Source organism: Salmo salar, chromosome ssa13 (assembly GCF_905237065.1).
Source record: "Salmo salar chromosome ssa13, Ssal_v3.1, whole genome shotgun sequence".
In the NCBI taxonomy this organism is placed as follows: Eukaryota; Metazoa; Chordata; class Actinopteri; order Salmoniformes; family Salmonidae; genus Salmo; species Salmo salar.
In genome coordinates this window covers 50,819,655-50,841,354 of record NC_059454.1, presented here as the reverse complement: position 1 = coordinate 50,841,354, position 21,700 = coordinate 50,819,655, and the positions used below count along the sequence as shown (strand labels likewise).

The window sequence follows — 21,700 nt, the reverse complement described above, 5'->3', positions numbered from 1 at the left end:
TTGATGCATTCTATATGACCCATTCTATTCCCCCAGTCATCGTTCAGCACGGGAGAGAGAACAAAGACAATGAACTTCCCTGTCATGGCCACTAGGTGGAGTGTCGGAGCTTTTTGCATTCTTTGTCCGTGTGTCACGCTCGCATCAAAACACACAGCCACACACACATCGTTGCCTCACACACGGCACAAAAATATGTGTCACGTGGCTGCAGTCCCTCCAAAAGCTGACAATGACCTAGTTCCCCCTTCTCTTGCTGAGCTCTCCATCTCTCCAAATATTCATCAGAAGTGGGCGTAGGCTAGGTGGCAGCATCACCCATCAGGCACCACACTAGGTCTGCTGCTACCTCTCCTGCACTCACTATCACACTGGAGAGAGGGAGACAAGCGGGACAAGAGATAGAGTGTGCAGGAGAAAAAGAGGGAGGAGGAGAGAAACAGAGGGAGGGTGTGTGTGAGAAAGAGAGACTGTAAGGGAAGCCTAGCTAGGAGGAAGAGAGCAAAAAAGGAAGGGTAAAAGAGATAAGGGGGCTAAACGAACAACAGGATGGCAGAGCCGGAGCTGAAACCATGGAGCAGCCAGGAGAGCTTGAAGACGGCAACTGAGGGTCAGGAGAAGATGGAGGGTAGGTACACCGCTCCAGCACAACACACACAAACACACACACATCTAGGCCTAGCCTAGATGCCACAAGGTGCAGAGTTGCATCAGATGCTCAGGCTACTGCATAATCTGGTGCAGCAATGCATGCATTTATATATGGATGTTCATGTACTGTATATGTATTTGGTCATGTACAGCTTTCAGGCACAGCTATCTTGAGGTGGATGAGGGCTAGCTAGGGTTTTCTAATGATGTGATTTGCTGCAGGGCTACTGAGAGGTTAAGAGTGGGGATATGTTTTGACTTGTGAAATTGATCTGTCTGAAAGGCCTATGACAGCGCTTACACACACACACACACACACACACACACACACACACACACACACACACACACAATATATATATATATATATATATATATATATATATATATATATATATATATACATACACACACCCACACACATATACATAACACACACACACACACACACAGACAAACACTCAACATTTCTGCATTAATGCGTTAATGAGATCTAGTCTGTCTTGGTAAACAGGTTCGAAGATGCACTGGAGTGGTATTAGTCAACTTGGCATTCATCTGATGGCATCTGTGTTATAAACCACAGATTTTCATAAGCATCCAATAGAAGTCATGGTGCTTGCATTATCATACTTACCCTTCATGGCATAGCTTATCAATTCCTTCCCTGTCTGTTCAGTCTATTTACAATACAGGGCCATGTAAAGTCAATGTGCTGCTCAACTCCTGAACTATCATCGATTGGAGAGTGCCAGCAATCCCTTTTCATGAACTCTACCCTGTCCCCCTCTTTCCCACCCTGTCACCCCCCTTCCATCAACCTTTCCCCCTCCTCCTGCAGCTGAGGCGGCTCCGGACAACCCTGACCAGACTCCGTCGCTGGACAAGCCTCCATTCAAGCTTGCCTCCCCATCCACCCCTACCCCTACGGCTGCCAACGCAATGGAAGCCACCACCCCTACCGCAGAGGCCTCCATCCCAGCCAAGGTGGCAGGCGGCAAGATTGAACTGAAGCGCAGCATCACGCTCTTTAATGGTGTGGGCATGATCATTGGCACCATCATCGGCTCGGGCATCTTCATCACACCCACCGGGGTGGTTAAGGAGGCGGGCTCGGCCGGTCTTTCGCTAGTGGTGTGGGCCGTGTGTGGCGTGGTGTCCACCATGGGCGCCCTATGTTATGCCGAGCTCGGTACCACCATTACCAAGTCGGGCGGAGACTACACCTACATCCTGGAGGTGTGTGTGGGGGTGGGGTGGTTGTATTGGGGGTTGTGTTTGTGTGTGTGTGTGTGCTATCTGCGGGGCTTGAGAAACAAGCAGAAGCCAAAACTCTGTTGTTTGCAGCTGGACAAATAAAGTTGTATTGTAGGTGTACGGTGAGCTGGCCGCCTTCCTCAAGCTGTGGGTGGAGATGCTGATCATCAGGCCGTCCTCCCAGTACGTGGTGTCGCTGGTGTTCGCCACCTACCTGCTCAAACCCCTCTACCCAAATTGCAGTGTGCCCGATAGTGCCGCCAAGCTCATCGCTTGTCTCTGCCTCAGTGAGTATAACCATCTCTACCTCCGGAATCGGGGTGGCCTGTACATTGCAGAAATAATAGTTTTAAAAATATTATTAGTGAACTATACAAATACTGACACGTACTGCAACACACATCAACCAAACAGGTGTTTCTTAGCCAGCTGCATGATTTAATATTTGTTTACCGCTACTACTTCTGTATTCACTCAATTACTATTTTGCTGGCCTCCCTTATGTCTTTTTTAAGGGACTGTTTTTCCCCACTGATGTTCTCTCACTTCTGCTGTATATTTATTTTTAAATAACAAATTACATTAATAAAAAACAAACATATGCAATTTACATTTGAGGGTCAATCATGGTCTACCCTGTGTTTCCCTCGGTCAGCATCGTTGACCTTTGTGAACTGCATCAGCGTGCGGGCTGCCACCAAGGTCCAGGACTTGTTCACTGCGTCCAAGCTCCTGGCCCTGATCATCATCATCGTCTTCGGCTTCATTCAGATCGGAACCGGTAAGTTCACACACCCAGTGCACACATGTACCGGTGTCTGTGGGTAAGTCAGACACACGTCTGACACATCCTGTCTATAGGTTCGTGCTTGTTATACATATTTCACCACGGCTTAGCTAGTCATGTGTATTATCCAGTGTTTTTGCAACCATCTCTTTATAAAATACTAAAGTGAAGCTACAAATTATTTTGAAATTTCATAGCCTACTGTCTGCGATATAGCTAAACCATCTGCACCCTCATGAATTCCTAGCAAAATAGCTTTGTATTTAAAGACAACACACCCATCGATGATACATTGTGCAGCCACCCTTTTCTCCCTACTACATCTGGTCCCGCTGCCACATGACCACACCGGCTACCTTGGCGCTGCGCATATGGTTGCCATGGAAACTAAAACAAATCAATCAATCAAATCTTATTCGTCACATGCTTTGTAAACAACAGGTGTAGACTAACAGTGAAATGCTGTTCCCAAATCCATTCCCAACAATGCAGAGAAAAATTAAAAAATGATATTTAAAAAAATAACTAGCCAATGAGCTTGTTCCTTGTGCTGTGCTCTTAAGATTCTTAAGACTAGAGTGGAGGACGGGGAAATATGAACGCTCTGCCGTCTGAAAAGAAGGGGTGTCTGTTTTAGTTCTCTCTCTAGCATCTTCTACCTCTCATGTAGATTCTAGAGTCGGAGAGACAGGACAAGGTGAAGGCAAGACTCATAGCTTTACATTGTACAGATATATTGTGCCCACAAGAGAGCAGTGATAGAGAGATCAGCAATCACCAGTGCATACTACTCTAAGATGGGGTCCAGCTCCCCTCTTCACTTTTAATATGTCAATGTGTCATTGTACCCAAATGTATCCTTTTAGGAGTCAAGGACATGTGGTTTCTGTTACAAAGCAAGTTAATATATTTTACCCCACTTTTCTCCCAATATATGCTTGAAAATAAGCAAAGTAAATATTTGCCAAAGATAAATGATCTTACCGCTTGGGCGGATAATTTGGCATGTAGATTATCTTGAGTTCAAAATCAACACAACTATTTAAAAGAAATCTTGATGAGATTGCCGTTTTGCAGTGTTGTAAACCCTCTTCATCTTATCGCCACTGCACCTTTGATATAGGCCTGGATGACCACAAATAGCCACAACTCATAGAAGTCTCATTGTTTGCCTCTAGAGATTACGTTCCTTTATTCCAACATGGTCAATAAGGACTAAACTCTTCCAAGGTATGCACCCTTCTGCTTGTTCAGGGACGAGAGAGAGCTAGAAAGACAGAGGGGCAGAGAGCGAGAGAGAGGTACAGTATACTAAGCAGTGCTTCTATGGCAATCCTAGCAATGGAAGCGCTGCCATTTACAACTAAAATGGAAGCGCTGTCATTTACAACTAAAATGAACAGGTAGACAAGACAATGGATTAGAAAACAAACATTTTCCATTTTCCAATCCTGACAGCATGTTCCCTTTCTGATGTAGGCCTCTATAGTAGGCTTTTCACTGGCCTGGATATTATGTGAATAATTGAGTGGATAGATGTTTGTTATCATCAAAAAGGTCTCCCTCCTCATTTTAAAATGTCAACTCCCAAACATTATTATATTCTCAGCGCATCAATGGCAGATGGACTAACCCAGGTTTAGGTGTTTGGAGGGTGCAGCCTATGTAAAAAAAAAACTATTTTCTTTCATTTATTTTTCAAAATGTCATCTCTATCAGTCAAATGTAGTCATACATAGCAAGTGTGCAAAGGCAAAACATATTGGGCCAAATCATCACAACAATTGACTTTATATGGCTTCATAATAAAACGCTCACTTGTGCGTGTGTACACGTGTGTGTCTACCATATTCCATGCAGCAAACATCCATGCATTTAATATACTGTTTATATTCTCAGTTCATTGTTCATTGGAGTCAGTCCCTTTTGCCAAGTAGTGACATCTAATGCTGCTTTCTTGTCTGTCTAAACAGGTGATGTGCCATACCTGACACCAGAATTAGCATTTGAAGGCAGCAAATGGGGAGTCGACAACATTGTGTTGGCTCTATACAGTGGACTCTTTGCCTTTGGTGGCTGGTAAGGCCTTTGCAACACCACATAGGGCACATTTACACCTGAGTCGTATTAGGTTCCAACATAAAAAATAAAAATTCAAAGCCATATGCAATGGAAAGTGTAAACAAGCACTTCTTATTGGACAATTTCAAATAGTTTGCTTCCGTTTGCTTCTATTTTGTGCGTAGTGAATACGACCCTGGTATTATCATATGACTTTCGTTAATCAAGATGATCTAATCACAATTGATCCAGGGTTCAATGCATCTACACATGGTATTAAAAACATGTCTATTACATTGTGACAACAGTGACAGCATGTGTTTTGACTGTCTACCTACACAATCAGAATGTGGACACAAACTGATCACAGGATGCTTGTTATATACTATAGATTTAATTCCAGTGTGTAGCCTACAGAAGGTTGATGCTATGCTACTAATCTAAACGGATCTAATATTAGATGCTGTAATGTACAGTTGACTTCGGAAGTTTACATACACTTAGATTGGAGTCATTAAAACTAGTTTTTCAACCACTCCACATATTTCTTGTTAACAAACTATAGCTTTGGCAAGTCGGTTAGGACATCTACTTTGTGCATGACACAAGTAATTTTTCCAACAATTGATTACAGACAGATTATTTCACTTATAACTCACTGTATCACAATTCCAGTTGGTCAGAAGTTTACATACATTAAGTTGACTGTGCCTTTAAACAGCTTGGAAAATTCCAGATAATGATGTCATGGCTTTAGAAGCTTCTGATAGGCTAATTGACATAATTTGAGTCAATTGGAGATGTACCTGTGGATGTATTTCAAAGCCTACCTTCAAACTTGACATGGGAAAATCAAAAGAAATCAGCCAAGACCTTGTAGACCTCCACAAGTCTGGTTCATCCTTGGGAGCAATTTCCAAACGCCTGAAGGTACCACGTTCATCTGTACAAACAATAGTACGCAAGTATAAACACCATTGGACCACGCAGCAGTCATACCGCTCAGGAAGGAGACACGTCCTGCCCCATAGAGATGAACGTACTTTGGTGCGAAAAGTGCAAATCAATCCCAGAACAACAGCAAAGGACCTTGTGAAGATGCTGGAGAAAACAGGTACAAATGTATCTATATCCACAGTAAAACAAGTCCTATATCGACATAGCCTGAAAGGTCGCTCAGCACGGAAGAAGCCAATGCTCCAAAACCACCATAAAAAAGCCAGACTACGGTTTGCAACTGCATATGTGGACAAAGATCGTACTTTTTGGAGAAATGTCCTCTGGTCTGATGAAATAAAAATGTAATTGTTTGGCCATAATGACCATCGTTATGTTTCAAGGAAAAAGAGGGAGGCTTGCAAGCTGAAGAACACCATCCCAACAGTGAAGCATGGGGTGGCAGCATCATGTTGTTGGGGTGCTTTGCTGCAGGAGGGACTGCTGCACTTCACAAAATAGATGGCATCATGAGGTAGGACAATTGTGGATATATTGAAGCAACATCTCAAGACATCAGTCAGGAAGTTAAAGCTTGGTCGCAAATGGGTCTTCCAAATGGACAATGACCCCAAGCATACTTCCAAAGTTGTGGCATAATGGCTTAAGGAAAACAAAGTCAAGGTATTGGAGTGGCCATCACAAAGCCCTGACCTCAATCCTATAGAAAATTTGTGGGCAGAGCTGAAAAAGTGTGTGCGAGCAAGGAGGCCTACAAACCTGACTCCGTTACACCAGCTCTGTCAGGAGGAATGGGACAAAATTCACTCAACTTGTTGTGGGAAGCTTCTGGAAGGCTACCCAAATGTTTGACTCAAGTTAAACAATTTAAAGGCGATGCTACCAAATACTAACTGAGTGTATGTAAACTTCTGACCCACTGGGAATGTGATGAAAGAAATAAAAGCTGAAATAAATCATTCTCTCTACTATTATTCTGACATTTCATATTCTTTAAATAAAGTGGTGATCCTAACTGACTTAAGACAGGACATTTTTACTAGGATTAAATGTCAGGAATTGTGAAAAACTGAGTTCAAATGTATTTGGCTGAGGTGTATGTAAACTTCCGACTTCAACTGTATATGTTGGAATATAATGCATCATGTTGTTTCCTCTCCTTTAGGAATTACCTGAATTACGTGACAGAGGAAATGATCAATCCAGAGAGGTGACTTATGTGTGATTAAGGTTTTGTTGAGGATTGTACAGAGTTAACATAACTACCCTGTCAATATGTGTATGATTATCCTATTACATTTTGATTGGGTTTAATTGCACTTGATTGACTGTATGGAGGTGATGAAGCATGGGATGAACCATGGTGCATTTTAGATCGCAAGACAAATCACAGTACTACTAATCTAATTTACAGTATTTATCAAATATCACACTCATGTAATCACATTGAATACAGTCATAAAATTGCATGAATTTAAACACAATATTAGATCAAATCACACTGTTGACTCTGAACCTCAAATGTGATTGGCTGACACATTATGAGTGCCCCCAATGACATGATCTTTAATTGATGACCTTGTTTCCAGAAACCTGCCCCTGTCCATCATTATCTCCATGCCCATTGTGACCGTGGTGTACGTACTGACCAACCTGGCCTATTTCACCACTATCCCCCCGAGTGTGATGGTTGAGTCCGAGGCAGTAGCTGTGGTAAGGATGGCTTTATTAAAGATCATGTTTTGGAGCAGGAAAATAGTGAGCTCATATTACCTTAGTTCCTGCCATTTATTTTGCTAACAAAAAGGTAACAGACAGCATAATAATGGTAAAGATAATACATTTACATTTTAGCAGACGCTCTTATCCAGAGCAACTTACAGTAGTGAATGCATACATTTCATACATTTTTTCCCCGTACTGGTCCCCCGTGGGAATCAAACCCACAACCCTGGCGTTGCAAACACCATGCTCTACCAACTGAGCCACACGGGACATTGAGATGTTGAATTGGAATGAGAGTATTCAATGGTAGTGCTTTCCCATTGCAGATCTTTGGGGAATACCATCTTGGTGTGATGTCCTGGCTCATCCCTGTCTTCGTGGGCCTGTCCTGCTTCGGAGCTGTCAACGGAAGCTTGTTCACCTCGGCACGGTCTGTATCTAATCAACACACAGATATCTTGACAGAGTGTGTGTTTTTAATTGTCCTTTGATACTTTAATTAAAGGCTAGAGATTTTATCAAAATGCTGCACAACTGCAGAACACTCAATCATCAGGGTTCGTCTGCCTCTTCTTATAGGCTGTTTTATGCTGGCGCTCGAGAGGGTCAGCTCCCTGCTGCACTGGGATTGGTCCACACTGACCTCTTCACCCCAGTGCCCTCCCTAATTTTCACAGTGAGTACTGCCATTGGTCCCTGAATTGATCTCAAATGTAATGCCATCCTTGGTTAGACAGAATTTTACATTTCAGAACCCAGAATTGGGCAAAGCTATAATCATAGTCATCTACTCAAGTCAATCTGGCACAGATTATTAGTTTGTAGATACAGCACAACTAAATATCTTACATAGTAACTGAATAGTAGTTATTTCCATTGCAATAAAAAAATGTATCAATAAAGTGGTACATTTACTGCATTTTAATGGTAACCTTTCACTGAAAGAAAGTTGGGTGTGGAGTAAACGTGTAAAGTAAATGCAAATGTATAGTCTACGTACTTATGCAGCTGGAGAACGCAATTAGCTATCACAAAATGAAATGAGGAATTTGGGTTAATACATGAGCCCAATGTCTATACATGATTTCTCTTCCTGCAGTGTTTCCTGTCCATGCTTTACGCCCTGTCCAAGGACATCTTCTCGGTCATCAACCTGTTCAGCTTCTTTACCTGGCTGTGTGTGGGCATGGCGATCGCCGGCTTGCTGTGGCTCCGCTGGACCAAGCCAGAGCTCAGGAGGCCCATCAAGGTACTGTTACTGTACACAGCTCTATGACCACAAGAAGTTGAAAATACATTTAAAAAAATTAGAAAATACATAATTCAATCAATTTTGCTCATTGGGAGGCTCAGGTTATGGTTTGAATACTCTTCAAATGCATCCTTCCTTCATCCCAACCTTGAAGTAATCACTGATCTGACATGGCTGAATTGGTGTACACCAGATTTTCTATACATTTCTTTCACCAGTTATGTCATGTCAGATAAGTGCATTTGAAAAGTATTGAACAGGGCATATGTTCAAGGATAGATACTAAAGTATCAAGGGAGATACTAAAGTGTTTTAGTACTATATCTCTTGACACAATGATGAAAATAATCATGGCCTCCAAACCCTCAAGCTGCATACTGGACCCTATTCCAACTAAACTACTGAAAGAGCTGCTTCCTGTGCTTGGCCCTCCTATGTTGAACATAATAAACGGCTCTCTATCCACTGGATGTGTACCAAGCTCACTAAAAGTGGCAGTAATAAAGCCTCTCTTGAAAAAGCCGAATCTTGACCCAGAAATTATAAAAAACTATCGGCCTATATCGAATCTTCCATTCCTCTCAAAAATTTTAGAAAAAGCTGTTGCACAGCAACTCACTGCCTTCCTGAAGACAAACAATGTATACGAAACGCTTCAGTCTGGTTTTAGACCCCATCATAGCACTGAGACTGCACTTGTGAAGGTGGTAAATGACCTTTTAATGACGTCAGACCGAGGCTCTGCATCTGTCCTCGTGCTCCTAGATCTTAGTGCCGCTTTTGATACCATCGATCACCACATTCTTTTGGAGAGATTGGAAACCCAAATTGGTCTACATGGACAAGTTCTGGCCTGGTTTAGATCTTATCTGTCGGAAAGATATCAGTTTGTCTCTGTGAATGGTTTGTCCTCTGACAAATCAATTGTAAATTTCGGTGTTCCTCAAGGTTCCGTTTTAGGACCACTATTGTTTTCACTATATATTTTACCTCTTGGGAATGTCATTCGAAAACATAATGTTAAATTTCACTGCTATGCGGACGACACAGCTGTACATTTCAATGAAACATGGTGAAGCCCCAAAATTGCCCTCGCTAGAAGCCTGTGTTTCAGACATAAAGAAGTGGATGGCTGCAAACTTTCTACTTTTAAACTCGGACAAAACAGAGATGCTTGTTCTAGGTCCCAAGAAACAAAGAGATCTTCTGTTGAATCTGACAATTAATCTGGATGGTTGTACAGTCGTCTCAAATAAAACTGTGAAGGACCTCGGCAATGCTCTACTTTCCGGCTACCCGGATAAAGCACTAAACAAACTTCAGTTAGTGCTAAATACGGCTGCTAGAATCCTGACTAGAACCAAAAAAAATTATCATATTACTCCAGTGCTAGCCTCCCTACGCTGGCTTCCTGTTAAGGCAAGGGCTGATTTCAAGGTTTTACTGCTAACCTACAAAGCATTACATGGGCTTGCTCCTACCTATCTTTCCGATTTGGTCCGGCCGTACATACCTACACGTACGCTACGGTCACAAGACGCAGGCCTCCTAATTGTCCCTAGAATTTCTAAGCAAATGGCTGGAGGTAGGGCTTTCTCCTATATAGCTCAATTTTTATGGAATGGTCTGCCTACCAATGTGAGAGACGCAGACTCAGTCTCAACCTTTAAGTCTTTACTGAAGACTTATCTCTTCAGTAGGTCCTATGATTAAGTATAGTCTGGCCCAGGAGTGTGAAGGTGAACGGAAAGACTGGAGCAACGAACCGCCCTTGCTGTCTCTGCCTTGCCGGTTCCCCTCTTTCCACTGGGATTCTCTGCCTCTAACCCTATTACAGGGGCTGAGTCACTGGCTTACTGGTGTTCTTCCATGCCGTCCATGGGAGGGGTGCGTCACTTGAGTGGGTTGAGTCACTGACGTGGTCTTCCTGTCTGGGTTGGCGCCCCCCCTTGGGTTGTGCCATGGCGGAGATCGTTGTGGGCTATACTCGGCCTTGTCTTAGGACGGTAAGTTGGTGGTTGGAGACATCCTTCTAGTGGTGTGGGGGCTGTGCTTTGGCAAAGTGGGTGGGGTTATATCCTGCCTGTTTGGCCCTGTCCGGGGGTATCATCGGATGGGGCCACAGTGTCTTCTGATCCCTCCTGTCTCAGCCTCCAGTATTTATGCTGCAGTAGTTTATGTGTCGGGGGGCTAGGGTCAGTCTGTTACATCTGGAGTATTTGTCTTGTCCTGTGTGAATTTAAATATGCTCTCTCTAATTCTCTCTTTCTCTCTTTCTGTCTTTCTCTCGGAGGACCTGAGCCCTAGGACCATGCCTCAGGACTACCTGGTATTATGACTCCTTGCTGTCCCCAGTCCACCTGGCCGTGCTGCTGCTCCAGTTTCAACTGTTCTGCCTGCAGCTATGGAACCCTGACCTGTTCACCGGACGTGATTGTTGCACCCTCGACAACTACTATGATTATTATTATTTGACCATGATGGTCATTTATGAACATTTTAACATCTTGACCATGTTCTGTTATAATATCCACCCTGCACAGCCAGAAGAGGACTGGCCACCCCTCATAGCCTGGTTCCTCTCTAGGTTTCTTCCTAGGTTTTTGGCCTTTCTAGGGAGTTTTTCCTAGGGAGTTTTTCCTAGCCACCGTGCTTCTTTCACATGCATTGCTTGCCGTTTGGGGTTTTAGGCTGGGTTTCTGTACAGCACTTTGAGATATCAGCTGATGTACGAAGGGCTATATAAATAAATTTGATTTGATTTGATGTCTTATGGCCCTACTCACGGCCGGCCCCGTCATTAGGCAGGATTAGGCGGATCGACAGCTAAACTGAAGAAGACGCACCTCCAACAACAACACATAAAACCTCACATAATTCTGCCCAAAAACAATGACAGTTTCTCTCAACCAGTGGCATATGGGCTTTTTGGGTAAATGCTGATGCCGCCCTTTGATATGCAGTACACACTTTGTCAAAGGAAGGTGCACGATATATTTTGCTTGTCCATTCCCAGCATGCCTCTCCAGCATGCTGTTGGAGAGACACATCTCTGCAGCGCTCCACCAACGTTCCATCAAAAACAATTATCTAACATAAATCATGTAGCAGATATAGGATATGGTAGAAAGAGTATGTGGCCTTTTCTGCAGCTGGAGATAAAATGTATGACAATGTAATAAGATGGACACTTTTTACATCATGCAGGTTTCTCCGATCAAATAGCCTAACCTAAATTGCGCTCAATCAAATAAAAAATGTGCTGTCATGTTATCAAACAAAATATCATAAAAACAGGACAGGTCAAAGAGAAATGGACAATATATAATGGAAAATCACAACTGTTGTCCAGGAGTTTCAACCCATTGTCAGTGGTTTCAAGTTTGAATCTGTCCATTTTTGACAAGCTGATCATAGTGAAAAAGTAAATACTTCTGCATTTCACGCTGTGTAACCACAGGCTTGCAAATAGTCTTGCGATAACTCCTGATAAAGTTGGGTAGCTGATATTTAGAGCTTAAATAGCCAAATTGATTAGTCACAGGCATCAGGAATGCCAATACCTTTTGGACTTCTTTTTTTTTGGTGCTGTTCTGGACTGGCCTTGATTTCCACATCCACGGACATTGGTTTTTGGTCCGGTCCAGACCAAGTCTGAACCAATCATAAATGTCTTGATTTGACCCAAACATAGACGTCTACAAATTCATGATTTTCAACTTTCATTCAGAACCAACAATTAGCTTGATTTCAACGTCCAGAAAATACATATTTTCAATGTCTGTAAAATAAGTATTTTCATCATCTGTAAAATACGTTTTTTCAACTTTCATTCAGAACTGAAAATGAACCTAATTTCAACATCCGGAAAATATTATTTTTTTTTACGTCCAGAAAATATGTATTTTAAACCAAAAAACTTTTCACCTTTCATTCAGAAACTAAATTGAACGTCTGGAAAATACGTATTTTACGTGCATTTTCAACTTAATTTTGCTTACTGGGACTATTCTAGTTTTCTGGGGGGTGGCATTTTTTGGCCTCACTTTTATGGCGGCAGAATGGCAAAGACCGGCCCTGGTCCTACTCAATTAAAATATTATGTTCCCGGAGGAAGTCGAATACATTTTTCCATCCACAGTGCGATAGAACGTTTGAAGTGATATGAAGCTGAGCTCATTTTTGTTTCATCCAGTAACCATTGGCTTTGTGTACATGAATCCTATCTTATTTTCCCTGGCAGATTTGGTTGGTGGTCCCTGTGGTGTTTGTGCTGGGCTGTGTCTTCATGATCGTGGTGTCCTTCTGGGCAGCTCCCTTCGAGTGCCTGATAGGCAGTGGGATCATCCTCACCGGTATCCCCGCCTATCTTCTGGGGAACAAGTGGAAGAAGCCCCACATTGTAAAGAAGATCTTAGGTGAGCTGGATATACATTTAACTCTTCTGTCTGTATGTACAGTACTGCAAAGTTAAGGCCGGAGATTTTGTTCCTGTTTTTTCTTTTGTGGCAAATGGCATTTTTGTTTTTGCACGTATAGTAAAAAGCTGTTTTGTGTCTAAGGTTAATATCCACTCAAATAGATTTGTATGAAGTTTTTACTCAAATGCAAAGTTTGCATGTTTAAACCCAAATGAAATTGAACATACAAAGTAAATAAGGGTTTGAAAGAAAAACAATCATAAGGTAATTTAAAATAGTCACATTTACACGTTTCTACATGCAATCTTTCCATTCCTGCAAATTAAATGTGGCCTTCAGTTTTAGACTACCAGAAAATAACTCATGTGAAATGGGTGTTTTTCTATTTTCAGAGATCTTTACTCTGTTCTGCCAGAAGATTTTTATGTCCGTTCCAGAAGAACGTGAAGAGAAGGAGTCAGCTGAAGTAGCTGAAGAAGTCGAAACAACAAAGGATGACTGAGTCAATGTTTTAGTTGGAACATTACATGTTTACACTCATTGTTGCTTTTGTTACAGAGTTCCATGACTCTTGGTAAAGTAGGGGTTTATGCGAATTGCTTCGGTGTACATATTTTGTATTTTACATGCATTTTCTTACTGTATTGTCTCTTTGTACTCTCTCCAGCAATTCAATTCCCCTTTTCAGTCATATAGTTTACTTTCGAACTTTTTCAAATTTTTCCTAAACTAACCTTTTTTACTTTTCATATGTTTTAACCTATTTTGCACAGTTTGCAATAGGCCTGAATTAATCTAAAAAAAAAATTGAAAATGTATTTCTTTTAACAAAAGTAATGTGTTGGTATGTTCTCTAGACAATCATCCAAGCATCTTTGATAATGCGTACAATACCCTGCTTTGTCTTAAAATGGTCTTCATCTAACTAAAGATAATTGCATATTTTGACTTTTGAATTATGTAACTATTAACCCCCACTTTAACTGACGGTATGTCTTTAACTCAGTGTAGTTGAAGGAACTAGCTACTGGTTACCTAAGTTGATTGAACAATGGCCATCAATCTATGATACACCCATTAATTTATTCAGGTAACTCATACCACACATTCTGTAAACTACCTTATTTTCCCTTTGACATGATTGCACTCATGATAACAATTTACAATTCAAATGTTAACATCTATTTGTGCACTGTATTGCTACAATCAGTTTTAAATCCATTGTTTGGAACACATAGTTATTTCCCATTCTCAAATTCACTTTAAAACATTTTCAAATCATTAACTAATTTATTTGACAGATTACTATTCGAAGCACATTTGTGCAAAGTGGATTTCTGATATGATATCTGTTCTGATGTGTTGCCTTAAGATTGTCACACAAGTCAGTTGCTTGTATTGATACCCAATGCCCTGTATACATAAAGGCATGTCAAACCATGCCTTTATGAAATCTTCGTAAACATTGTTTTATGTCATGGTTTTATGCCAGCAGTTATGAATATGGCATTAAGCCTGTCAATTTTCTTTGTCTCTACTTGCTACCGGTTTCCATACATTTTATTACCATTATATTCGGCGATTACATTTGATAAATGTTTTTTTATTGTTTGTACAGATACCATGCCAGAAATGTGATTATCAACATTCAGCCAACATGACAATTTTGCTACTGATGTATACTTTTGTCATGTTGTGAGCATCATAAGTGGATATTGAAGGGTCTTTTCTCTTCGAATGAGCGATTACTGCAAGTACAGATCTAAGATCAGCTTTCCCTACCCCAGTCCAAACCTTTTCTGACCCCAAGCCAGACCAGTTCAAGCCAAAAACAAACAAACAAAACACCTAAGGGCACTGTACAATCCGTATCGCTGACGCATTACAGATTTAGCATTAGAAATGTGAAGGTAATTTCTGATTGAGCCGACATATCCAGAGTTTACCATGAATGCCATCTCTGCCAACACGGGAACATTGCCTTTACATTTTTGTTGGGCTTTAGCACTACATTTCCGCGATATGGGTGGAATAGAGTCTTAATGAAATTCTGGAGGCACAAAATATTAGCACAAACATGTACATGTTACTGAATTAGGGACACAATGCAGTATAGAATGTTAACTGCTCCTATTATTATAAAAAAATATTTTCCTCATTGAATTCTTGAATTGCTAGGAAGGTAGGGACAATAGCACAATAGGTCACTGCACTTACAGAAAGCACAAACCGTGAAGTAACTTGACAGGCACAGAGTTTACAGATAGAGTAAACAAGGAAGTATAGGGAATAGGGACATTCAAATAGATTACTGATATCTTTGTCTTGTAAGAGTATATTCATGACTGACAGCATGAAGGAGAAACTGTCGGGGTACCTTCATATTTTTGTGGCCCAAAATGACCGCACAACATAGTTCAGGTGTGTACAAAGTCTTGCGTATTATGTACGGTAAAGCCTTTGAATGTATTGAATGTTATGGTAAAATACTTTTTATTATTTGAATCGGAAGAAACAATTGTACCTCTGTCAGCTATTGTGACTTAAATGTCAGTGACCATGATGGGTATGTACCATTAAACTATTTTTGTTCAAAAGGTCTGTGTCTTCATTGCTAAATTAATTAACACATTTTTATTTCACATATTTCACACATTTTATTGTATTATCGTTGTAATTTTAAAACCCATCTAGGGAGTGATGCTGGAAATAATTGCAAGCTAAAGCATGATGGTGCAATGCTTTGAATGTGTCAACATCTTTATTGCATCTGTCTATCTAAAATAAATAAGGATTTGTATTATTATGCACTTTCATGGGAAACAAAGTCAGCTAATGCAAAGCTCAGCAGACACTGGCTGCATACAGACAACAACCCATTCCCTGAGCGTAAGGGACCACACTAAAATCATTTTAAAAAGCATGGCACAACAAGATAACACATCTCCAAAGAACAAAATTGGCTATATGAGGGTCTCGGAATACAACCACTATACCCAGTACTCCATAATCATCATCTGATATGAAGTGTTTGGATAATATTAGTCTTGACTTTTGCGATTGTTTCTGTGTTGATTTCCAAAGCTAGTATCCCAAATGGTAATAAGATTGAGGCATGCTCTGGGAAAGGAGTTCATATCCGCTAGGAAAGGAAATGAGGATGCTGCCTCTGTGATTTGAAGCCAGTCGCGGATCCACTGAGGTTCATATTAAAGATGGTAGATTGGTTCATAGATTTAGATAGTGGGCCCACTTGTTATGAAGCCTGTTTTAGCATGGCCTGAGCCATTGACGACTTTTACAATTTTGAATTAGTCAAATGGGTGCATCTTCCTATGGGCTACGGAAGGATACCATAATTCCAACACTCCCGAGCAAACATTTGATAACTGCAGGTGGCAGTAAATCACCATAGCTTGGCTTCATGCCTGTTCAGACAACACACTCCAGGTGGTGGTATGCACCCTTGATTACTGACTGTCGATAAACTTATAGAAGTAGAATAAGAAGAAATGTACTACTTTAAAATGGAGATTGCCCTCAGTGGCACTGCTCATGATGTCACGGATGCCATGATGTCATGAATGCCATTATGGCAAAGATGCAAAGGTGTGGCCTCTATCCAACTCTATGGCCTAGAAATACAGCTATGCATGGCGTGATGCCTTTTGACCAAAAGTCTTTGTCAGGCACCATAGAGATTGAAGGTTAATGTGTCACTAAAATCAAGGTGGAGCTCAGTTGGAATGTCAACATTAGATGATAGCAATAACAATATCTACACAATGTGTAATAAAGAGCAAAGAAAATAAAGACAGGGTTGTCGAAATTGAGAGTGAATTTGTTCCATCAGTCATCATTACAGAGGGACTGTTTGTAACTTTCACTCTTAACATGATACACAACTGTCTCCTGACAAATTCATCCTGCTTCAGGCCAGACTGGCTGGGCTGAAGCAGGAAGAACAGCAGAGGAGAAGAATATCGCCAGAGAGATGGAGAGAATTCAGCAGCAGATCTCTCTGAAACAAGACCTGTAGAATGATGACCTTACATTCCTCATGAGCTACAAACACACCCAGAACAACGCACACCCGGGTCCACAGCTGGTCTCAGGAGCGCTTCTCAACGTGGCCAAACCCCTGGGAAACCTGCAGTTCAGAGTCTGAGAGAAGAAGGAGTTGGTCCAATACACTCCTGTGATTCTGAACCCTAACACTGCAAACCCCTGTCTCTCTGTGTCTGATGATCTGACCAGTGTGAGATCCGAGCGCAGCTGGACTTCACCAGTGGGGAGGTGTCCTTTTACGACCCCAAAGATATGACACACATCTATGCTCACAAAGACACCTTTACTGAGAGACTGTACCCATACTTCCTTGTTGGTCTGGCTGATGACAACAAAAACCTTGATATACACATCTGTCAAACAGAGGTGTCTGTAACGGTCATCATACGTAATGGACCAAGGCGCAGCGGGTTGAGTGCTCATCTTAACTTTATTGAACACGTAACTAACAAACAAACAAAACAAAACAAAAACAGTGTTGCATGCTAATACACAGCAGTACAACAACAACTTCCCACAAAGGGACAGGTGAAACAGGGCTACCTAAGTATGACTCTCAATCAGCAACAACGATGTACAGCTGTTCCTGATTAAGAGCCATACCAGGCCAAACAAAGAAATACACAACATAGAAAACCATAGAAATACAAAACAAGAACATTACCCGGAACACATAAATCAAACACCCCTCTTACATAAATACATATCCCATAAAACCCCGAACCACATAAAACAAATACCCCCTGCCACGTCCTGACCAAACTACAATAACCAATAACCCCTTATACTGGTCAGGACTTGACAGTGTCTCTGACTGTGATGTCATCTCACCATTGAAATTGTAGTTAAAAAACGGGCTTCAATTTCTTTTCTGTTTAAGACTTAAGACATTATTTCAAATCATCATCCCAAATGGTCATTTTTTCTGTATAAGATTCTAGACCTTGAATTAATTTTTTATAAATGTAAAATGTATAAATGTAAAATTATGTTTAGCTAATCCCTCTGTACGAGACATGTGATGTTAACAGTTCTGATGTGAACATGGCCCTAAAGTTGGCACTTAAGTAAAAAAAAAAATGGAATATGCAATAAAATCAAATGGAAGGTCAAATCAGTGAACCTTGGGAAATAGTACAGTGAACACCATTGTGCCTTTTGGTTGTCTTCTGTCACCTCTATATTAGCCAAAGAGTCAGAAATTCACAGATTCATTTGCATTATTTTTTGCCAATGCCTTACTTTATTATTTATTGGGATTATGGCATAATGTTATTGATTATAATGTGCTTGTGCACAACAATCAATGGTATTTTGAATTTCTGATCATTATTGTCTTCTTCGTCTTCATCTTATTCCTTCTTGTTCTTGTTCTTTTTCATCATCTTGTGCTTCAAATGTCAATCAAATGTATTCATAAAGCCCTTTTTACATCAGCAGTTGTCACAAAGTGCTTATACAGAAACCCAACCTAAACCCCAAAGACCCCAAAGAGCATGCAATGCAAATCTAGAAGCACGTGGCTAGGAAAAACTCCCTAGAAAGGCAGGAACCTAGGAAGAAACCTAGAGATGAAGCAGGCTCTGAGGGGTGGACAGTCCTCTTCTGGCTGTGGAGCGTGGAGGTTGTGTACATGTCTATTAAGGTCAGATCATAGATGACCAGCAGGGTCAAATAATAATCACAGTGGTTATAGAGGGTGCAACAGGTCAGAACCTCAGGAGTAAATAGCCGAACATTCAGAGGTTGAGACGGCAGGAACGGTAGAGAGACAGAAGATGACACAGGACACTACATAAGACAGGATAATTATACCAGATATAAGACTGACCCAAGCCCCCTGGCACATAGACTATTGAAGCATAGACACTAGGGACTGAGACAGGGGGAGTTGGGGGGCACTTCTTCTTCTTCTTTACCACCATGATCATCATCATTATGAACATCACGTGAAGAAACACATAAGTTCATCAGAGGTGGTTCCCTGCTGATCATAGCACGTGTAACGTTTTCAAATGTGTATTTCTTCCTGTAATGTAATAAATCAACTAATCACCTGAACTAGTTACTCGACTCACCGCTTCTGTCAGACCCAACAACAACCTTGTAATGACTCGGTTTATCAGACAGGTAACTAATTGATTAAGTATAAAAATAAGAAATGTGTGTGTGTTCGCGCGTGTGTGTGCTCGTGCATGCGTCTGTTCATACGCGTGTTACGGGAATAGCTACCCAATAAATAAATCAGCATTAGTTAACTATTGTCAGAAGATTATTGTTGCTTCCTTGTGGCCTGGTGTATAAAAGCTATCCAATAAATAAATCAGCATTAGTTAACTATTGTCAGAAGATTATTGTTGCTTCCTTGTGGCCTGGTGTATAAAAGCTATCCTCTTTCTCCAGCTTAACAGAACATATAGCTGACTCCCTGAAGAACCTAGAAACTACCTGTGATTCACTCTGAAAGGTATACTATTCAACTACAGCTACTCATCTGAACTACTCACTGAATTTGTCTTTGCACTCTCTCTCTCTCTCTCTCTCTCAACTATTAAATGTAAATGTATTACCATGGCGATGTTGTTGACCATCCTTCTGCTTCACTTTACATGATTGATTCATTGTGTGTGCGTCAACATTTGTATTTAGTAAATGCTATCATAAATCTGATAAGACCTGTTGCTATTTCAGATCCCTTACTGGAGGCCAATGATGGGGAACAACTCCGCCCTTTTGATAAGTGGTATATCGCCCCCTGCTGTAACAAGTCTGAATTGACCTCTTCACTGAATTCGCTAACACTCCATCGTCATCATAATTGATCACATATGATATATCCCTGTTACAGAGCCCTTACTGCAGACTAACCTTAAACAGATTCCTCCTCTGGGTGAGTGTTTCATCTAACAGTAAGGCTGGGATTCAATCCAAGGCGTGTTATAGAGATTTGCACTGGACAACCGTCAACACGCCTTTTCAAGGTAATTTACGCAGCATTTACAATGAATGCGATCTCTGTGAACGTTGGCAGTCAGTGCGCTTCTCTGTAGTGGGCCTTGAATTGAATCCGAGCCTAAGAAGAAGTCTGTCCCAGCCAGGCTATGTAACCTATGATGAGGTGTGGTATTTATATTGAGTGATGTCGCACTGCCTGTGTCTTTCTTCCCTACAGAGACTGAGGAGGTGAAGACACAGAGCAGGTCATGTCCTTCCAGCTGGACCAGATATGGATCCCTCTGCTTTATGTTTGTCAGTACGCAGAGGACATGGCTTGAGGCAGAGGTACACCGATATTATAAAACATGTCTTCCACTCAGAAAGATTCCATTGTCTACTCTATATTGAGTCTAAAAAATATACAGTTTTGTAACAAACTCACTTGTCGGTACTGACTCTCTCTCTCAGTCCCCCTATAGTGATACTGCGTGCACTTTGGGGCAAACCTTGCGTCTGTACACAGTTCAGCAGAGCATCACTTTGTGCAAGAGTTGGTGAGACGACATACGAATTATTTAACCTATCCTTGGATCGTAGGATTTGACCATGTTCAGGTACAGTGCCCATGCATTACGCCACACCAAGCTACACAGTATGTTTGGGAATACTTAGCACAGAGCCACACACGCAGATTGTACAAATGATGTACAACACATTTGACACATTGGTTGTGATACATCTGACATTTTTGTGATACAACATAGAGTTTGTATGTACAGAAATTATTACACAACCATTATCTGGTGTCTTCACAAAGCTTGTGTAGTTTCCAAAAAACTCTTAATTGTATCACAACCGTTGCCAAATGCGTTGTACATCAGTTGTACAACTTGAGTGTGTACGGAGCCTAATTTTGTGGCTTTAAAGAGATTCACATCTGCTCTGGTTGAATAAATTAAATGTTTCCTACAGAACCGGGTGGCTTTGGAGTGACGGGTCAAGATTGGATTACGCTTGCTGGCACACAGGAGAACACAACAATTACAATGGCAAGAGGGAGCCTTGTATGATGATGAACTCTGGAGGTACAGTAAACCTACTGTCATTTCAGCCTAATCACTCACGTCACCTTAAAAATCTATCAATTTCAATTGGAGATGTGATTTTTTATCCTTGTTTCCCCTATAGCTGAGAAACGCTGGAAAGATGAAATATGTAGAAACAAATATTATTTTGTGGTGTTAAAATAATCTATTAATAAATCCTGAGAAACTTCAACGGGAACGGAAAATGAAACTGTATGTAGTCCATATACCTGATACTGTATAGTAAACATGTTTTCAGTAAACATGTTTTCAGTAAACATGTTTTCATTCAGTGCTATTCAGAATCTTTGTACAGCATCACTGCTGTTGTCTGGACTACGTGATGATTCATGACTGAAATGAAATGTAAATATATATTTTTTCATCATTAGTATTTCCCTAATGCTGCCTTTAATGCTAAATGTTTTTGGATGTAACTGCTAAGAAATGCATGATATTTGCTGCTTTCTATTTTATACAGACATTTTGTCAGACACGA

At 41.0% G+C, this 21,700-nt stretch overlaps 1 protein-coding gene and 1 long non-coding RNA gene across 2 annotated transcripts; both read left to right on the top strand.

Annotated features, from left to right (window-relative positions):
- The first annotated feature begins 190 nt into the window (after positions 1-190).
- Positions 191-15,708, top strand: LOC106567382 (large neutral amino acids transporter small subunit 1). The gene is made up of 12 exons (XM_045693377.1): positions 191-628; positions 1,493-1,890; positions 2,024-2,195; positions 2,564-2,689; positions 4,669-4,774; positions 6,879-6,923; positions 7,303-7,426; positions 7,765-7,868; positions 8,018-8,114; positions 8,538-8,687; positions 12,934-13,108; positions 13,504-15,708. Exons 1-12 carry the CDS (start codon positions 550-552, stop codon positions 13,611-13,613), a joined length of 1,686 nt encoding a protein of 561 aa, XP_045549333.1. The 5' UTR covers positions 191-549; the 3' UTR covers positions 13,614-15,708.
- A 4,160-nt stretch (positions 15,709-19,868) lies between these two features.
- Positions 19,869-21,392, top strand: LOC123726143 (uncharacterized). The gene is made up of 4 exons (XR_006758461.1): positions 19,869-20,069; positions 20,352-20,461; positions 20,585-20,730; positions 21,089-21,392. It is a non-coding gene; the product is annotated as an uncharacterized lncRNA (long non-coding RNA).
- Positions 21,393-21,700: the final 308 nt, after the last annotated feature.

Coding starts and splice junctions, on each gene's coding strand:
- LOC106567382 (XM_045693377.1), top strand. CDS start 550: ATGGCAGAGCCGGAGCTGAAACCATGGAGCAGCCAGGAGAGCTTGAAG. Junction 6,924..7,302: donor GAAATGATCAATCCAGAGAG/GTGACTTATGTG, acceptor CCTTGTTTCCAG/AAACCTGCCCCTGTCCATCA. Junction 13,109..13,503: donor CATTGTAAAGAAGATCTTAG/GTGAGCTGGATA, acceptor TTCTATTTTCAG/AGATCTTTACTCTGTTCTGC.